A 21,413-nucleotide genomic window follows, 5' to 3' on the forward strand; every position below is an offset into this window, starting at 1 on the left:
GGAGGGGGGTTACTTGTTATACAGCAATAGATAACTAATACACCCAATGTAGGCCAGGGAAGCTAATGCTGGTGTATGTATATAGTGTTAGTAAGAATGTGAATTGGAATTTCTAAAGAGCAATTTTGGCAATATTCCTAAAGATATTCACAATTTTTTTGTCCTAAAGAAATAAATACACAAAAATTGATGCATATTCATTGAACTATTAAATATAATAAATATAATAGTGAATAACTGGTAATAACTTACATGCCGAACACTAGTTGGAGAATTGTGATGTGATAATAATAAGAAACACATATTTTGGTCTTTATCCCTGGTTCCTGGCCAGAGCTTCCACAGCCTTTGTAATTTCCTAAGTGATAAAAGTGCTAGGAGCATCTTTTGTTCTAATATATGGTCTTTGACCCCAGTTCCTGACCCAGGGCCCCTGATGAACCTAATTTTTGGAATGTCCTGAGTGATACGAATGTCTTCTGTTCTAATGAGGCAACTCTTGCTGGGCTCCTAGATGGGGGTTGGTCTCCAGAAAGACCAAGCCATGATTAGAAGCTTGGGCTGCTCAGCCCTGCCCCACCCCATCTTCGGTGGAGCGGGGCTGGAGATTGAGTTAATAATCCATTATGCCCATGTGATGAAGCCTCCATAAAAATCCCTAAAGCACAGGGTTTGGAGAGCTTCTGGGTTGGTGAAAACATGGAGGTGCTGAGAGGGTGGCATACCCAGTGGGGCATGGAAGCTCCGAACCCCTCCCCCATACATTATCTTCTGCATTTCTTTCATCTGCCTATTCCTGAGTTGTAGCCTTTTATAATAAAGTAGTAATCTAGTAAGTAACCTGTTTTCCTGAGGTCTGTTAGCCATTCTACCAAATTCTTGAACCTGAGGAGGGGTCATGGGAACCTCCGATTCATGACCAGTTTGTCCGAAGCACAGGTGACAACCTGGACTTGCACTTGGTGTCTGGAGTGGGGAAAGGCATTCTTGTGAGACTAAGCCTGTAACTTGAGGGCTCTGATGCTATCTCCAGGTAGCAGAATTGAATTAAATCATAGGACACCCAGTTGGTGGCACCCACAGAGAATTGGAGAATTGGTTGGTGTGGAAAAAACCCACACACATTTGGTGACAAGAAGTGAAATATTGGAGCATAGAGTGTTGAGAGTAAAGTAGAAAAAAGTAGGTTTTTTTATGGTCATTTGATAAAATCTTGAGCAGACTTTAAAATTCACGTGAAAATTCTAGTTAATGGTTTGTTGAAATGTTCACAATATAATAGTAACTATGTTCACACATAAAAGTAATTGGGGCTGACCCTAATTTTTGTTTTATTTATTTGTTTACTTTTTAAAGGACTTGATAGAAATATACCAACATGGGGACTTCCCTGGTGCGGCAGTGGTTAAGAATCCGCCTGCCAATGCTGGGGACACGGGTTCGAGTCCTGGTCCGGGAAGAGCCCACATGCTGCAGAGCAACTAAGCCCCTGCGCCACAACTACTGAGACCGCGTGCCACAACTACTGAAGCCCACATGCCTAGAGCCCGTGCTCCTCAACAAGAGAAGCCACCGCAGTGAGAAGCCTACGCACCACAACGAAGAGTAGCCCCCGCTCGCCGCAACTAGAGAAAGCCCACGCGCAGCAACGAAGACCCAATGCAGCCAAAAATAAATAAATAAATGAAATTTTTTTTTAAAAAAAAAGAAAGAAATATACCAATATGATAATGGTGATGGTCACCAAGTAATGGAATTATTAGGTGATGTATATTTTCTTGGTCGTACTTTCCTGTAGGTTCTAATTTTTCCACAGTGAATATGTATTATTTTTAATCTGAACTATTCTCAAGTACAAAATAATTAAACGTGGGCCTAGTATGATTCTTAAAACACATTTACCTTACCTATTTTTTCTGGGTCATATTTTTCAAATTCTTCTCTCAAGTTTCTGAATCCTTCCAGCCACTTCTCAACATCAAGTAAATCTTCTTGTTCTTCCTCTATTCTTGATATTTTCCAACACGGTCTCTAGATATGACTGAAAAGGAAAAACACCAAAGTAAATCTTGATTTAAAATTATATAAAATCTAGGGATTCCCCGGTGGTCCAGTGGTTAGGACTCTGCACTTCCACTGTAGTGGGCATGGGTTCAATCCCTGGCTGGGGAACTAAGATCCCACCTGCCATGTGGCCAAAAATAAATAAATAAATAAAATAAAATAATATAAAATCTCAAAAAGGTAATTGGATTTGACCCTTTGCATAAAGTATGATTTTACTTCAGGAAATAAAGATTTAAATAAGTTTACATAAAAATCCAAAATGTATTTATATAAGTCTGGATTTCTTAACCCAGGCTCCATGAACATCTGGGGCTTCACAAGTGGGTTTCAGGTAGTTCATGAAGCTTTACACAAAATATCAAGTGTATTTGCCTCTTCCTTAGAAGAGAGTTCATAGTTTAAGTAGGTTCTCAGTCGGAGCTGTAATCAGAGTGACAGCTGTCCTGGTTCGACCAGCACTGTTGCTTTTAGCACAGAAAGTCCTGAGTTTAGGAACCTCTCAGTCCTAGGTAAACCAGGATGGTGGTTACTCTATCTGAAATCCAAGAAAGACCGATGAAAAATAACACAAAGATTTAATTAAACTCAATTGAATGTACAAGTAAAAATTAGAAGACTACTTCTTAAATCAGAATACTGCCATTTCTTCTTATTTAACCTATGTCCTGAGAATTATTTTGTATATAAACCAAAGCTCCTGGTATCTTTCCTACTTAGTTTCTAGACTAACTGCAATTTGCAAATGACCCCCGCCTTGTTACCGTGAACTTTTACCTTTTGTCCTGTGTATTTGGTGGCTCCTGCATTACTAGGTTGAGGTAGGACTGCCCTGGCATGATCACCCCCAGAGTCAGTCCTGAAGGGAAATGCATGTCATCACATAAGAATCCAGATCTGTGGCAGGATGGGGAATTCAGGTGCTCTCCATTGGGTTAGGTGTCGGGGCACTCCCAAATGGTGTATATTAAGCTAATTTCTGCCCTCATTGGGGGTAGGCTAGAAATCAGTAGAAAGGACCCAGGAGAGGCCTTTCCATTTCTGCAGAATTCCATGTAAGGATGGATGGGGCCTATGAACTCCAGAGATAAGCTCTATCTGATTACGAGTACTCAAATTATGGTGTATCTTTTTATTTCTCTTTTGTAATCCATCGACCTTTGGTGAAGTCTTTTTGAACCGTCAGCTTTGTGTCAGCTGTGCCTCAGAGAATCATAGGGGGACTTTAGGCCACAGCTGGGGAGAGCAGTCCTTGTGGAGGGCACAGTGGCAGCAGCAAGAATTAATGAGACTTCGATGCAAAAGTGCGTCTCAGGAACAGAGTCTCTGACTCAATCAAGGAGATTCTCTTTCCACTCTTCACCTTGGAAGTTCTGGTTTTTTTCTACTAAGAAAAGTGACTTTTGGACTTCCCTGGTGGCACAGTGGTTAAGAATCCACTTGCCAGTGCAGGGGACACAGGTTCGAGCCCTGGTTCAGGAAGATCGCACAGGCTGTGGAGCAACTAAGCCCGTGTGCCACAACTACTGAGCCTGCTCTCTAGAGCCCACGAGCCACAACTACTGAGCCCACGTGCTGCAACTACCGAACCCCGTGCGCCTAGAGCCCGTGCTCTGCAACAAAGAGAAGCCACCGTGATGAGAAGCCTGCGCACCACAATGAAGAGTAGCCCCCGCTCACCACAACTAGAGAAAGCCCGCGCACAGCAACGAAAACCCAACGCAGCCAAAAATAAATAAATAAAATAAATTAAAAAAAAAAGAAAGGTGACTTTTATTATATGATACTTTACAGTGTCAAATAATCAACATAGGTAGTTTTCTTCCTCTGCTTAGTTTTTATACCTGAAACACTGGTGTTTTTGGATGATGCATTGTGATCTTCAATCCCCAGTTTTTTGAGTTCTATCTCTTTTGAGAACACCTATTCTGTTCTCATCATACCTGCATTAGTAGAAATGATACATGTGATGTAACATATAAGTTCTATAAAACTGACAAGTACGTGATCTTGAGATGGCAAATGTGAGCCATGTGGGCCACAAATTTTGCCTCCTAGGCCCATACCAGCAACTCTATTAATCACAGCATTATTTCTGTTAAGCCCAGACTCAACCTCAGAAATTTTCACAAGTCCTACCAGACATTTATTTATTTCTGTGTTCATGAAATATATTTATTTATGTGTATATGTATATACATATATGCATACATACATATACATATACATAATGGATTCATTTATTCTTTCCATGTAAAAAATGAATAATTCTTTAAAAATTCTTTGGCAGGGATTTCCCTGGTGGCGCAGTGGTTAAGACTCCGAGCTCCCAATGCAGGGGACCCGGGTTTGATCCCCGGTCGGGAACTAGATCCCGCATGCATGCTGCAAAGAGTTTGCATGCCCGGGAGATTTTTCAGCAGAGGACTGAAGCTTTGGCCCTAGAGTTCTCACCTGCCCTTCCTGCCAGCCTGCACTACAGATTTCAGACTCTGTGAGAGCTCCTACATTCCTAGAAAGAGTCTATATTCAGGAGGAAGTAATCCCAGAAAAGGAAGAACAGGCAGATCAAGACGTGTAGCTCTGTGGCGGCCAAGTTGTGGTTTTTGACAGATCGTCGAATCAGGGAAGACTATCCTCAAAAAGAGATCTTACGAGCGTTAAAGGCCAAATGTTGTGAGGAGGAACTGGACTTTAGGGCTATGGTGATGGATGAGGTGGTGCTAACAACTGAGCAAGGAAACCTGGGTCTTCGTATCAAAGGAGAACTAATTACTGCTTACCCTCAGGTGGTGGTAGTGAGAGTACCAACCCCTTGGGTGCAAAGTGATAGTGACATTACTGTTTTGCGCCATCTAGAGAAGATGGGATGCAAGTTGATGAACCGACCTCAAGCCATCCTGAACTGTGGTAATAAGTTTTGGACGTTTCAAGAGTTGGCAGGTCATGGTGTTCCTCTGCCAGATACTTTCTCTTATGGTGGTCATGAAAATTTTGCTAAAATGATTGATGAAGCTGAGGTACTGGAGTTCCCAATGGTAGTGAAGAATACACGGGGTCATAGAGGCAAAGCAGTTTTCTTGGCTCGCGATAAGCACCATTTGGCTGATCTAAGCCATCTTATTCGCCATGAAGCTCCATACCTGTTTCAGAAGTATGTTAAAGAGTCTCATGGAAGGGATGTACGTGTCATTGTTGTGGGAGGCCATGCGGTTGGCACCATGTTACGCTGTTCAACAGATGGGAGGATGCAAAGCAACTGCTCACTAGGTGGTGTGTGGATGGTGTGCTCCTTGAGTGAACAAGGGAAACAGCTAGCTATCCAGGTGTCTAACATCCTGGGAATGGATGTGTGTGGCATCGACCTGTTGATGAAAGACAACGGCTCCTTCTGTGTCTGCGAGGCCAATGCAAATGTAGGTTTCATAGCCTTTGATAAGGCTTGTAATCTGGATGTAGCTGTTATCATGGCGGACTATGCCGCCTCCCTTCTGCCCTCTGGCCGGCTCACCTGGCGTATGTCCCTGCTCTCCACGGTGTCCACGGCCAATGAGACTAGTGAGCAGGAGCTGGGTCCCCCAGCCAACACTGCTGTCGACAACATGAGCGCAAGTTCCAGCTCTGTTGACAGCGACCCTGAAACCACGGAGCGAGAGCTGCTCACCAAGCTCCCAGGGGGCCTATCCAACATGAACCAACTGCTAGCCAATGAAATCAAACTCCTGGTGGAGTGATTCCACCAGTAAATAATTAACCAACAAAACCCTTGTAAAACTTTCTTTTTCTTCTTCTTTTTTTTTTTTTAAACCAACTTGCAATGCTGTTCATGGAAAATGCTCAGGAAGATGAGAGAAAATTGAGTAGGATTAGTTAGGAGGGAAGGAGGGGGAGATAGACGAGACCTTCGCTACTAAGATGTTACTGACTTTGATTTACAAATCCTACAGATAGAGAGGCAGAAGAGGTGAGATACAGAAAAATGTCAGGCTCTCATAGTTACCCTTTTAAATTACTCAAAAATGTGTAGGCTCTCAGGCCACGAAGAACATAATTTTTTCATGGTCTCTTGCTTTCGTTTTTGTACAGTTGGTACAAATTTCAGAGTAGTGTAACTTCACATTGTGTTGTAATCCGTGAGGAAGACATCTACCTAAATTATAAATTTTTAATACAAATCTGAAAATTCAGCCTATACGCTCTTATCTAGGAGCTTTATGTTCATAGCTAGGAAATCTTGAGGAGCTCTTTTATTGACTTTTTCCCCCTTAATTTGGGTAGGAGGGCAACATGAATGTGACCCAATAAAGGTTTTTTTAATGATAAAGTTGGCATGTTTGCATGATAAAAGGGAATTGAACAGTATTGCAATGTCTGGCACACAAAATAACATTTACTCCATTGTAGATACAATTGCACTAGTTAAAAATATGTGCATTGACTTGTATTTGTTAGTGTTTTAGCCTTTTTTGAAAGATATATGCTGTTTATGTTGCTTTTTTTTTTTAATACATGCTAGTCTTAACATTCCCTGATCTATGCCTGCATCTTTAACAATGCAAAGTGAAGAAAATGCTACCTTTTTTGTTAACAAGACACTGACTTGAAACGTGCATTTAAAGCCTTTTATTTTTTTCCTTTTTTCTTTTGGTGGTTGGGCATTTAAAGAATAAGGACAAGGAAAAATATTTTTGGGGGGGAATAAAGGGTCTATAAGTTCCTAAGTATAAAGTTGAAGTGATTTCTAATACCAGAGTTATATATCTGCATTTTTCACATTTTAGGAGGGTGTGTGTGTGCACGTGCGTGTGTGCGTGCGTGTGCACGCTTGCATGTTTATGTGCTTTGCTTTTTGTTTACACCAACCAATCAAAAAGATTCTAGAAAATGGAGCATGACGGGAAACATTTTTTTACTTTAAAAAGAAAAAACAACTGAGTTGTTTTCGTAACTATAATCTACTGGATAGAGGTACTCACCTAAAGACATGAGGAGAATAGCTGCTTCTTAGGCTTTTGTGTATATGTATGTTGTTTGCTTTTTTTTCTTTGGTTCTAGACTGTTCAGTGTGTGATTTATTCCACGCTACATGCTTTTCCTCTGCTTCTTGCTGTGCATTTTCTCCTATTACACACAGGTTTTGGGGTGGGGTGGACTGAACATTTTTGTTTGGGGACTTATTTAGCAGTATTGAGTCTTTCATAGCCCTACTCTGAAGCCTTCAATATTCTACTCTTTATATTACTTTATTTCTGAATTTATGAAAGCCCCCAAACTGCATATAATATGAGCCTTTAAACATGGGTAAAACTATCGCAATGAATGGTTTGGAAGGTGTGTTAAGAAATGGAGATGCTCCAGAGCTCAACGTAATTTTTTTAAGCAGCAAGTTCCATCTCCCTACAATCCTCTGAAGCTTTTTACCCAAGTCCTTTCTTGCCTCTCCAGCGGTTTTTTCCTTCAGATGGACCTTAAACATAATTTCTTGGACACTACTAGAGAGACTTTGAGGCAATAAGATCAGCATTAACCAGCTCTAACAGATGTTTGATCATGCTTACTTGCACAGTTTTCCCCCCATTTTAAAAAAGGAATGCAATAAAACTTGTTTTTTCCATAGAATTAAATAATATTAAAATGGAGTGAAAGGTTGATTGTTGACAAATAGAATAGTACCTCTGATCTGTGCAGTGTCTCATTTCACCTTAGAAAAAGATACATAAGAGGAGTTTCTAATTTATTTTAGGATATTCTCATCTCATCTAAAAGAATTTGACTTGTACAGGGTTATTGTGTGACATATTGTGGAATATATAAGTACCTCTGGCTCACTTGGTACTTCTTTTACTAAATGACCATACTTTGGAAGATGCACACTATTCGGGATAGAGAAATAAACAAGGGAGAAGGAATCGCTTAATTAAATCATCATTCATAGGTGTGTAGAGACCATCCGGTTGCCACATAGATTATGATACATATACTTTGAATAGTTACATATCACATGTATATAGATTAGTGAATTTTAAAACACAAATAGAACACCCTCTCTATTTGATGAAAAACTCAAGGTTTCTGTTGGGTGGGATAAGGCACCAGGAAAAATGTAGGTAGCCTTTTAAAAAATTATCAAATTAACCAAGTACATTAGAAGAAATATCTGAGATTATTTCACTGTTAGTTTTACTCACTATCCATCTTTTGTGCATACACACTATGTTAAAACATAGCCTTACCAAACTATTTCTGGATTGTACACTGAATGGACAGGAATGGACATCTTAGAGTTTAAAAACATGAATATCCTCTTGAATTCCCTCAAAAAGTAAGGTAAAGAATATGAGCAAACCATACTGGAAGAACCCAAATAAAACAGCCCAGATATTAAGTGAAAGTTAAATATATTTTCATATTGTTTAGTAACTTTCTTAAAATCTTTATTGCTATATGAGGTAAAAATGTGTATTTATCAAATATGCATAGTTGTTATTTTATCATGCAAAAATCTGAATTATTGTAAAACTATTGTACATTGTTAAAATTGTAATTCTGAATTGTATTTAAAAGTAATTCTTTCTGATATTGTTTTTATGTCACCCATGATGAAAAGCAGACTATGTATATACACAAACACACAAATACGAACTATTCCATTTAAAATTTTTAATAGTTATTTTCTTTTGATTGGTCATTTCTGTTGGCTTTAACTCCACTGAACTTTGAAATATTTCTGTATATGCTATCAAATAAGAAAATACCCTGGAACATTAGAAAAATCCATCAAGAAACTTGCTTTCATCAAGTGCTTTATCAGACTTTTGAAAAGGGATCGAAGGCGTTGAAAGAAGTAATTGACTTTCAAGATCATCTCTTCTTTTTCTCAAGAAGAAAACAAAGGAAAAAGAAATTCTCTTCATTCAATGAGTCCCCAGTTTGGGGTCTGGGGCGCTTAGAGACTTTGTGAAATCAAATCTTGTGTTACATTTTTCTCCTGGCTCACTCTTTTCTGAGAAGGTTTATGGGCTATATGGCTGGTGAGACACCATCCCCTCCTAAGAAAATGTAGGTGCTCAGACAGGTAACCTCTGTAGCTACTGTTTTTATTTGTTTGTTTCATTTCTTTTATAATTTGTTTTTGTTGTACTAGGATATTTTTAAATGTAACATATTGCAGGATTTATAACCAGGTTCACTGCTTTCTTTCCTTTTTTTTTCTTAAAAGACAAACAGGGCTTCCCTGGTGGCGCAGTGGTTAAGAATCTGCCTGCCAATGCAGGGCACACGGGTTCGAGCCCTGGTCTGGGAAGATCCCATATGCCACGGAGCAACTAAACCCGTGAGCCACAACTACTGAGCCTGCGCGTCTGGAGCTTGCGCGTCTGGAGCCTGTGCTCCGCAAGGGGAGAGGCTGCGACAGTGAGAGGCCCGCGCACCGCGATGAAGAGTCGCCCCCGCTCGCCGCAACTGGAGAAAGCCCTCGCACAGAAACGAAGACCCAACACAGCCAAAAATAAATATAAATAAATTAATTAATTAAAAAAAAATTTCATTTAAAATACATTTAGGTGCCTTTGAAGCTTGGATTTTGGAATGTTTCAGTAGTGGACAGAAATATGTTGTTGGAATCTTCTAGTCTTCCAGGTTTAATCTGAAATGTTTTTAGTTTTGTTTTGGATTTTTGTGTGGTATTTTATTTCCTTTATACCAATGCCCTTTTGCCATGCTGTTTTGGGGTGGCTGCCTAACTCTAGTGAAAATTCTTTCTATATTAATGAAAATGTGGTGTTTTAAATTCCTTAATGTTTTACATTTTTAAAATTGTTTTTAAAGAAATATTCTAACTGCTTTAAAAAAAAAAAAAGAGTTTGCATGCCACAACTAAGGAGCCTGCCTGCTGCAACTAAAGAGTCTGCCTGCTACAGTTAAGGCCCGGTGTAACCAAATAAATAAAGAAGTAAACATTAAAAAAAAATTCTTTGGCAGACCATGTGTCCTGATTTGGGGCTTGAAAAAAACATATTATCACTGTATGCGGGACCACATATACCTTTACATACATAATTATGGAGAAGTACAACTAACGGTTCCTGCCTTGCCCTTAGAGGGTGACTAATAAACCTTTGGCTTGTTAGTTGGTTCATTCTGCCCTTCCTGATATCCAATATATATATATACGTGTGAATCATTTTTGGCTTGAAGTCATGATCAGAAATGCAATATACGAAGAATCGGTACCAACACGGTGGTTGAATAGCACAAGCCCTGGAGTTTGACGCTGAGTAGGCTCTGAATCTCTGTCCTGACTCTGCCGTTTGTAACTTCTAATTCTCTCTGAGTCTCAGTCTCTTCACTTATGAAATGGAAGAAATAACACTCACCTCACAGGGTTGTTAAGAAGTAAATGGTATATTGTATAAAGAGCCTAGGACAGAGTGTGGCAATTAACAGGCCCTCAACGAATGGCCTTCATGAACACTATGTTGGAACTAGACTAGAGCTGACCAGAGCTCGAAGCCGAATGTAACACAGGGGCAAAAGCTGAGAGGAAATTACAAACTAAGGCTAGGATTCATCCGTTCAACCAGCATTCACTGAGGGTCCACCATATGCCAGGTACCACGCTGGGCGCTGGGGTCAGAAAAGAGAAGGGAGGAGTGAGAGCAGAGGGCAGAAGACTCCCTACCCCCGGACCCTCCCTGTTATTACCTATCTGGATGGGTATGTTCACACTCAAGTCACCTGCTCAGATCCCTTGCGACAATGACAGGGACCTGGACAGCCAAGGAACTGATGAGGAAGATAAAATTAGGAGCCAAGACCTCACTAGTGAATGCAGCGTGGATGAGAAAACACGGACTTTAGAATCAGACAGACACAATTGTTTGTTTTTTAATAGTTTACCTGCTTACAGAAAAAATGTTAAATTTTTGGTAAAAATTCATTTTAATAAAACTAATTTTAATTAAAGATTAAAATAAGAAAAGTAATAAATGTAATTTCATTGCCCAGAGATACTTGATGCTAACATTTTGGTGTTTAGCATTCCTGTTCTTTTTCTGTGCATATTTTTTAATGGTTGAGATTATTATGTATATTATCATAATTCATTACTAATAACTATCATCAATTCATTATTATAATGTTCTTTTCACCTAACCTTATTACATGAACATTTTCGCACGGTTTTACAAACTTTGGGGGAAGGATTATTTTACCAGCTGTGTAATATTCCATCACATGGAAGCTCCACAGTTTACTGTTTCCTTAGCCATTTCCCCAGTATTGGTTACTAGGTTCATTTCAGGTTCTACCTGTTATGAATAACTCTCTAATGAAGAATTTTATTCAATAAGCTGTTCTCTGTATTTCAAACTATTTTCTTAGGATAACTTTACATTAGTAGAATAACTGAGTCAGAGAGACTGAATATTTAAGCCTCTTGATAACATTTCCTCCCAAAAGTCTATAAATTGGTACTTTCTCCAACAATGTCTAGGAGTGCTGGGATATGAGTTTGAATCTAATTCTACTTCTTATTGACTGAATGATTTGAGGCAAGTTATTTACCTTCTCTGAGCCTCAGGTTTGTCATCTGAGATGACATGGAGATGCCTACCTAACAGATTTATAAAATTTAAAAGATGTGACATGTATAACTTGGCACAAGTTCTGGTACACAGTTTAAGTTCTCAACCGAAATATTAGTTCCCTTCTCACTTTCCCCTATTGCTTTTTCCACTGTTGAGTAAAAAGGAAATACTAAACTTCACGTTTGTTCTATTTCCTATTAGTCAGTCATTTAGAACATAGTTGAAACTTCTTAACCACAAGGCATCTGAAGTAGTTAACTGTACAAATACAGGCACATTGCATCTGGTTTACAGAACCCACTAGATGCTGTGTCACTGAACCAGTAATAAATATTTGGTGCGTCTGTTACTGTTACTGCATTTCTGAACAAGATTAGTGTTTTATATGTTTTTCTTTTTTTATTCTTATGCAAATTATTTACCATCTCTGTTCCCAGTTTCCCCATCAGAAAAATAAAGATCATACCTGTCCTATCTTATTTGTGTAATGAAAGCACTTCTTACTAACCACTGAGGTTTTCACTCACAGATGGACTATACGCACACTGAGTAAGATATGGGTGGGATTCGCCACACATGTCGGAGAGACATGGAAGGGAAGAGGAAGGAAGGAGCTGACCTTTAACCAGAGCCTGCATTTCACACACATTCATCACACACACACACACACATATTCATCACACACACACACACACACACCCCAATCATGACAGGTGCTTCAGTGTCTCAAATGTTACAGGTAAAGAAACTGAAATGCAGCAAATTTAAGTAATTTCTTCAAGGTCCCAAGCTACCATGAGGTGGAGACACAATTCAAATACTAAACTGTACCCTGAGAAGCAGAAGGGCATTTTTATGCTTTACCAACTAAGTCATTATTAACACCGTTGTGGGACTGAATGAGAAAATTGTTTTTTTTAACTTCCACTTCTTTGCTTAGAGAGAAAAACACAAGGTAAATTCACCTGCAAAATTTATCTTGTTAGTTCTGAATATAAAATATGTAAACAAACTCCATCTGGAAGACAGTTCTATTACTGTAGCAAGTACTGAGTATGACCTCTGTGAGGGCATCATGTGTCTGTGACCATGTGTAACCAACATGAGCTTCCTGCTAAGATGACAGTCACATGCAGCTCTTGGAAAGGAGAGGCACAGAAGGAAAAGGATTCTTATAGTACCCAGGGCTCCCTTCCCAAAAGTATTCTTAGACGAGTCAGAGTGATTTCCCCACACCCCAAAAGGAAGAAAGATGCAGGCCAAAACTGGCCAAGACTGTAAAATAAAATAACTAATATCGCAATAAGTTAAGCCATATGAAATTATCGTTTTGTAGGCCAAAATCAGTCAAATATCATCATTTTCATATGGTTCAACATATACATATGACATTGTTCCAGAAATCGGGAAAGGATTGTTTCTGGAAGTGATTTCAAAAGTGACACTTGGTAGTTAGGTTTTGATGAGCTATTCCCTCTAAATTATATCCATCACTTTTATAATGGAACTATGAAATATTTTGATGGATATTTCAAACTACACAAAAGGAAAATAACTTCATTACAACAAAATCTCTTGTTTTCTAAGTCCTAAACTTCTTTAACTTCTGCACCTGAAAAAATTCCATGTATAATAGGTGGAATAGTATTTGTGTACATTGTGATGGCTGAAATGTGTGATACTTTATAGGAACTGCAGATATGGGGGGGCATTAAATAAGGAACCAACTGCCTTATAGGTGTGTGACCTTGGGCAAAGCTGCTGACCCTCTCTGGGCTTCAGTTTACATCCATGTAAAACAAAGAGAATCACTTGCTTCATGGAGCAACTTGTGATTATGACATGAACTGTAATAAAGTAAGGGAGAGAGGACTTCCCTGGCATTCCAGCGGTGAAGACTCCAAGCTTCCACTGCAGGGGGGCGCACGCTGGATCCCTGGTTGGGGAACTAAGATCCCACATGCTGAGCTATGGCCAAAAAAAAAAAAAAAAAAAGTAAGGGAGAGATCTTTACAATGATAAAGTGTTATTAAAAGTTGGTTATTATATGTCAATAAAGTGTGATGCTATAGATGACTGATACATTATATCTCTGGTTTGAAAGGAGCTTAAATAGATTGTTTCCAGTCCCCTCTTGCAGGGTAAGGAGACAGCCACCTACAAAGACAGGCTTCTGCTCGATCCCAATTGCTGAATTGAACGAAATTCACCCTGAGGATGAACGGCGGGGCTTTTAACAGCTGCACTCTTGTGGAGGCTGAGACCAGGCCACGGCTGGAGGTGCTTCACATTTCTGCCCTGGCCTGGAGAGGTCACACAGGGCAAGGGCCTCTTCCCAGACTCGAGCAACTTAGTCTCAAAACAGAGGTAGCACCGCCTACCTGGGTTTTCTGAAAGAATTAAACGCGATGATGGATTAAGAGCCAAGTACGGTGCGCAGCACAAAGTCATGGCTAAATTAAGTTTGTGGGAGATCGGTGTCCTGCAGGGCGGTAGACTCGAAAACCGAATAAAAGAACCTCTAGGGATGGGTGAGGGGCCGGTAGGGAGCTGAATTTAGAGAGTTCGTGATGCCGTTCGTGATGTGTCGGTGTCTCACGGATGCAGGACGACCCGCCCCGGAGGGACCGTGGAAGCTCGGCGGCGTTGACCCCGGGATGTCGCACGCCCGCACCTGTGGGCCGGGGCCACTGGGGGTCAGCCCGCGGAGGGCTGGGGCCACTGTGGGGCTCTCCGGGCACCGTCTCTCCAGGTCGGTGGCTGCGCAGGGTCCGGGTCGGGCGCCGCGGCGGGACTATGGGGGCGGGAGGGGGTGCGCGCATCCCGGGCCCGCGTTCCAGGTTGACCCGGGCTCCCTCAGAGGCCGAGAGGCGCCGCCGAGAGTCCAGGCGCGCTGGGCTGCTTGGGCTGCAAACCAGGCACCGAGAACGCAGGGGGCGCTGATCCCACCCGGCTTCCTTCCAGCCTCTCTTCGGCCCCCGCCGTGCCCCTAGTCCACACCCTGGCCGCGCCGCGCGGCTCGGCTGCTTTTCCCCCGGACTCCGCTCTCCTGTTTCGGAGGAGCCGAGAGGCGCTGGGCTTGGCGCCCTGGGCTCTGCTAGCCGCCGGGTGCGGGTTGCCACGGCAACGGGCCCAGCCCCCAGCACCCCCTTCCGCCTCACTTCTCCAGAAGCCCGGGGCACAGCCCTGGGGCTGAGAGGAGGGATGAACGCAGGAGGCCGACCCACCGCACCCAGGGCTGTGTGTCCGCCGCCCCCAGGCCCGACTTCCCCCGGAGGCACGGGGGAGCGGACAGCAAAGCGGGCGCCAGCCTGGCCCTCCCGGCGCAGGGACCTGGTCGCGCCCCTGCGCCTCGGGGTTGGTGACCCGGTTTGGGGGACCGCGCTTGAGGCGCTTCCAAACCCAGGGATAGCGGGGTTGCCCGAACTCCAGAAAAAGGCCTAGCAAGAGAGGGTAACTGCAAGAAAGGGGTTAATCTAAAGGTAGCTCCGTTCTTTCTACATTAAGCAAATAACCCCGCTGCTCTCTGGGTAAATCAGCCAACGTGGACCGAGTACTGTACCAGGTGCTGCTCGGAAACGCTTTCTACCGCCATCCTAGCCGTCTCTGCTTTCTCAGAACAAATTCTGGGGACTTACTGTGTCCCTCTGTACCCAGCTTTTCGGACGAAGAAGGTTAGAATAGTTAAACAGATCTTCTCGTTACCAGCCCATTCTGTTAGCATTTCCCTGCGACGTTTTTTTGTATTTTCTTTTGTTTCTCAGCGGAATGGTGGTCGGTGGAGTTAGCGCATGCGTAGCGTTAGCGGGTACGATCAAATATTTTTCCAAAGTGGCTGTGTCGTTTTACATTTCCACAAGCAGTGTATGAGGATTCCAGTTGTTCTGCATTCCTGCCAACGTTTGGCAGTCTGTCTTTTTAAATTTTAGCCTTCTGAGATGTGTGGTGGCATCTCACTGTGGAGTTTTCTTTAGGTTGAATCATATGAAATTGCTGAAAATTGACTTACAGAAATGGCAATGTTATACGATTGAACCAAATTTGCATTTCCCTGGTGAGTAATGATGTCAAACGCCTTTTCATGTGCTTATTAAACTATGAATATAATCCCTTTAGCGAAGTCTATGTTTCTGTTCAAGTCTTCATCCATTTTTAAATTGGGCAAAGTCTTTTTTTTCTCTCTGATTTGTGGTTTGTCTTTTCACTCTTATTGGTGTCTTATGGACTGAACTGTATTCTTCCAAAATTCATATGTTGAAGCCCTAACTCCCAGTACCTCAGATTGTGATCCTATTTGGAGATAGAGCCTTCAAAGAGGAAATTAAGTTAGAATAGGGTCATTGGGGTAGGCCCTAATCCAATATGACTGGTGTTCTTATATGAAGAGGAGATTGGAACACAGATACACATAAAAACAACCCCATCACAGAGGAGCGATACGACCAGGACACAGAGAGAAGGCAGCCATCTGCAAGCCAAAGAGAGAGGCCTCGGAAGAAACCAAACCTGCTGACATATTGATTTCGGACTTCTAACCTATAGAATTGTGAGAAAATTAATTTATTGTTTAAACCACCCAGTCTGTGGTATTGATACTCTGTTATGGCATCCTTCACAAACTGATACATGGTATAATAGCTACATGTGATCCCCCCCTAGTGGCCACATTGAATAATGTTATGAAATTCAAGCAGTTCTTCCAGAGAGCATCTTATGCACAGCAAGCTGCACATATTTGACCCCTGTGTCAGTTCCTAATTAATTTGACGTTAGTGTTTTCTGCAGCAGCAAATAAACTGGCGTCACAGTCCAGAGAGATACTCAGTGCCTAAATAGACCAAGAGAGGAAACTTGGCATTCTCAGAACCTGGCAAAACAGTAGCCACCTAAAATAATTAATAACCATTATAGTGTTATTAGCACCTTAATATGTAATTCAGAAACATATATAATGGTTGACATAGGATATTCATGGCAGATAAATAATGTAAATGGTAACTTTCAAGGACATGAACAAGGAGGACAAATAGAAATTATAAAATAAAATGGCACAAGTAAAAATTTAAAATATGTGTAGTGATTCCCTTGCAACTTCCTGTGAATCTGTAATTATTTAAAAATAAAAATTTAAAAATACCAATGGTCACAACAAATGGAAATGGGTCCAAACTCTCCAGCTAAAAGAATGAGAGTATCAACTTAGACTTTTTTAAAAAGGGAAAAGAAAATATAAAAGTTTATGGAAAACATACCTCAAATATACAGAATGGTTGAAAGTAAAGGAGTAGAAAAAGATAAACTAGGCAAATACAAACCAAAGAAAAGCAGGTATTGCTCTGTTCATTTAGGGGGTTAAGAATTTAGGGCACAAATATCACTACAGATAAAGAAGACTAAAACTTAACGATAAAAGTTAAATTCACCAAGAAGGTATAACAATTCAAATTTTCTTTGCCTTTAAGAACAAAGCCTTAAAACGTATAAAGGAAAATTTGTCACAACTACAGGAGAAATTGACAAATCCACCACTGAAGTGGCTATGATTTTACATGGCGGACACACATTAGAGACAATCATATTTCTGCTAGTATATTTACTCCTACTTTATATGATGAAATTCTATATACCCACATTTCATAGTGCTACACAAAAGTTAAGGTGGGTTCCAGGTGCTCCATTATTGAAAAATTTAAGAACTAGTACACTAGACAGAAAGAAAAAGACAAATACCATATGATATCACTTATATGTGGAATCTAAAATAAGACACAAATGAACTTATCTACAAAACAGAAACAGACTCACAGACATAGAGAACAGACTTGTGGTTGCCAAGAGGGAGGGGAGATGGGGGAGGGATGGATTGAGAGTTTGGGGTTAGGGTATGCAAAGTATTATATATAGAATGGATAAACAACAAGGTACTACTGTATAGGACAGGGAACTATATTCAATATGTTGAGATAAACCATAATGGAAAAGAATATATATATATATATATATAACTGAATCACTGCTGCACAGCAGAAATTAACACATTGTAAATCACTATACTTCAATAAAAATAAAGAAATAAAACATCATACAGGTTCACTGTAAAAAAAACAAACTAGTGCACTAGAAATTGAAGCTTGATATTTCCCTACTCATTTAAAAAACATTTATTGAACAACTATTATGTTTAATACATCATGGAGCTTGTATGTTAAACGAGTCAGTTACTGTGCCTATTTAGTTTAGCCATTTAATAGAAATGCAAAAGTTGGAGTCTCACAGAGATTTATAGAGTAAACTGCCCTGAAGGTCCTCCCTCTCAACACTCCCTCCCTCTCTCTCTCCCTCTCAATTAAGTCTGCATCTCCTTCTTAAAGAAATGTGCTTGACAAAATGAGCAACAGTGGTTTCCGAAGCTGTGATGTGCCTTTAGTATATTGTTTTTTTTAATTAAGAAAATACTATAGCAAGTACAAATACTGCCCCACGAACTCAGCTGTGCAAAGCAATTTAATTTCTATGAAGAGGCTCCCTTTCGCCAAGTGGTAGAAACAGTTTGGGTCCCCTTTTTCTCTCCACCGCTTTCCGGTGGATTCCATCTACATTCTAGGGATATCTGTAGCACTAAGGCTGGGGAGGAAGGGCATGTGGTCTGGATCACCCCGCGCTGGCATCAGCTGCCAAGTCCTCCCTTGTTCCCTTCTGGTCTTCAGTCATTGCCCCGCCAAGGTCACGCCTGACACTTGCCTCATTTCCAGCCACAGGGCTCTTCAGGTCGGTCTTGCCCTCAGCTGACTTTCGTGTCCTTGGTTACAGAATGGTATTCTGGTGCTCCCACACCACACAGGGGCAGGAGGAATGTAATGGGTTTTTCTAGGGTCCTTGACCCGAGCAGGCTAACCTGCAGGTGCCTGGCATTTGTTCTCCTGCTCCTTTTCATGCTGGATGAACTCTGCAAGGCTGTCTCTGACTGTGTCCTAAACCACCACCCAGCCATGTCTCCCTGGTTTCTCACAGCCTCCCTGGGCTGGGAAGAGTACAGGGCCCCGTCTCCTCAAGACCCAAACGAACACATCACTCCTTGCTTTCTCTCTAACTAACTCTCTTCCTTTCACTGCAGGTTTGGGAAAACTTGAGGTAATCTTTGGAAGGATGTGCTGGGCAGGAAGTTCTGCTTTCCCTCAGGTATTCTACCAAATCTCTTGTGTAGACGTGAATTCTTTCTCTTCCTTTGGAAATTCGAATGCCAAGAATAGACTCTTTATTTTCTTTGCTTTCTGAATGTTTTCTTTTTCTGAGGCCATGACACAGAATGTCTACCTGACAGAAAAAGGAAGGGTCTTGGGGTAAAAGCAAGCATATGGGGGAAAAGACTTCCTATATTAAAATAGCAACATATTGTTATTCAACAGTACAGATGAGCAAAAATGGCCTCTTGGATAACATTTATTAAACACTGATTTAAATAATAACAGGAATAAAGCAAATATTTTAAAAAAGCAATTCTAGGATAAGGAAACACTAAATACTGGGGAAGCCAGTTCAAAATGTACAACACTTAGAAAACCAGTCAAGACAACTCCAGGTGAGTATTGGTTTTATTCATAGAGGCTGTAGTTCAGTGAAATCAGAAGCCCGTAAATCATGAAGGGTGGACGGTTATGATCAGAAGACTTTATTACACATCCATAAAAATAAGCTTGACTGTATTACAGAAGACTGAAAATGCTTACTGGGGTCACAGATAAAGTAAAGATGGGGTACTAAGATTGGGTGGGAGAGAAGAGGTTATGGGTCTCTTTAGGAAGGGGGTGTCCAACTCTGTGAGTGGGGGACAGGCTGCAGGGGCTGAAAGCTTGCAGGCTCCTCCCGCCAGCAACAGCTGAGCCAACTTTTCCAGCGAGGAGGGACTTCTGGGAGAAGAAATCCCTCTGACCATCTTTTTGATGATTCAGGGGCTCCTCTGCCCCAGAAATCACCTACTTTAAATAATAGTGCCTAAGATCCTTCTAACAAAACTTTTGTGTCCTAAGCATTCCTAAAATAAAAATACAAGTTCTGACTCAGGTAGCACATTGAAAGTCACTCACCTGGAAGTACAACCACAGCCCTACCTGCACCCTTGTCTCACCACCTTGGAACACCCTTATAGGCAGCACAAGTATGTCTGTTCCTGGCGTGTGAGCTTCTCTAGGGCAGCACTCTTACCTTTCTGATTTTTGTATCACCAGTGCCCAACAGTGTTTGGTGTCTAGAGTAGGCATGCAATAATGCTTGTTGAAAGATGAAAAGGAAATGAATCAATGAATGAATGGTGAGTGAATGGTTCAGATCATTTCTATTTTGATGGATAAAGGAAGGAGGAGAGTGGATACCCAAGGGAGTTGATCACTAAAGGGTAAGCAGTTTCTGCAATGAACAAATAGGTTAAAAAGAAGACACATTTTGTAGTTGCATAATTTTCTTGGCATGAGCTAAGTAGGAGCTGGTAGTTGGAGTGTTTTGCATGAATACACATGATTTCTGAAGGCATGTGATGTGTGTGTGCACTTTAATAAGGGCTTTACTATTAAGACGCTTTCTTATAAAGAATTTGTTAATTAAGGTAACGTTCTAATTAATTAAGCTACCCCCGAGCGAGAACTGTGGAGAAATATAGCATGTGTTTTGTTTGGTCTTTTGGAAACGATGCATCAATGCATGAAAATGAATGAGTCTACTTCAATCTTTGATTGAAATTCAGCAATTCATGTACGGTCTTATATGATCAAAAAATAAATTTTCAGAATTCATTCCTCTTTGTTTAAGGCCAGAGTTTACCACATGAACAAATAGTAATAGTGTGTTCTACTTCCTTGCAGTTTTAGAGATACACCTACACACAGGCAGTGCATTAGCCCCACCATCACCAAGTCCTTAAGTGTTTTTTTTCGTTTGTTTTTTAAAATTTCTTGTGCCTTTTTCTCTTTAGCAGCTCCCGTTCTCTAGTCCCAATTTGGTAAAAAGAGACTAATTCTTTAAAAGCTGCCACTAAAATCCAAAAAACCGCTCAATACCCTACTCTCATTTCTACATAGCCCTCCCCCCACCCCACCCCAGTCTCCAGGACACCATGCCACATTTGAAAGCAGAGTTTTCTCTCTTATCTCAGATGCCTTGTCCATCCTCAGGCTGGCAGAAAGCCACCAAGTACTGGGATTGGCGGGCAGACGCATGTTCTACTGAGCGCCATTTTCACCCCTGCCTGTGTAAGTGATACCCAGATCTTGTGATCACAGGCAGCTCATGCTCCTGGGGGCATCTGAGGCCTCTCCTTTCTGAGAAAGCCCATGGAGGGAGAGGACAGTGTGCAGATGTCCATGGAAAACCTCTTGTCAAGGATTCCAGCTACAGCTCCTCTGACGTGACAGGATAATTGGACAGAAGCCAAGGAGAGATATGATATCTCCCACTTAGGAAATACTAAAAATTCTGATCGGTAAAATTAAGGGTAACAAAGATGATAAAACTTCCTGAATTAATATGTTAATATTTAACTTAAATGTCTGTTTAAAAAAGTCTTCTTGTGATGTTTAAGTAATTGAACAGCTCGACAGTAAAAATAAATCCAGGCATATAGGCAGACAAAATTTTTTTTTTTTTGGCCACATCTCACAATTTGTGGGATCTTAGTTCCCCAACCAGGGATTGAACCTGGGCCCCAGCAGTGAAAGCACGGAGTCCTAACCACTGGACCACCAGGGAATTCCCAACTTTTTGAGTTTTAAG

The 21,413-nt window shown here is 41.1% G+C and overlaps 1 protein-coding gene across 1 annotated transcript; it reads left to right on the forward strand.

Annotated features, from left to right (window-relative positions):
* The first annotated feature begins 4,663 nt into the window (after positions 1–4,663).
* Positions 4,664–5,798, forward strand: LOC133081346 (beta-citrylglutamate synthase B-like). The gene has a single exon (XM_061177450.1). The coding sequence runs from the start codon at positions 4,767–4,769 to the stop codon at positions 5,796–5,798; it is 1,032 nt and encodes a 343-aa protein (XP_061033433.1). The 5' UTR covers positions 4,664–4,766.
* The last annotated feature ends 15,615 nt before the right edge of the window (positions 5,799–21,413 follow it).

The sequence above is a fragment of the Eubalaena glacialis genome, chromosome 20 (assembly GCF_028564815.1).
Source record: "Eubalaena glacialis isolate mEubGla1 chromosome 20, mEubGla1.1.hap2.+ XY, whole genome shotgun sequence".
Classification (NCBI taxonomy): Eukaryota; Metazoa; Chordata; class Mammalia; order Artiodactyla; family Balaenidae; genus Eubalaena; species Eubalaena glacialis.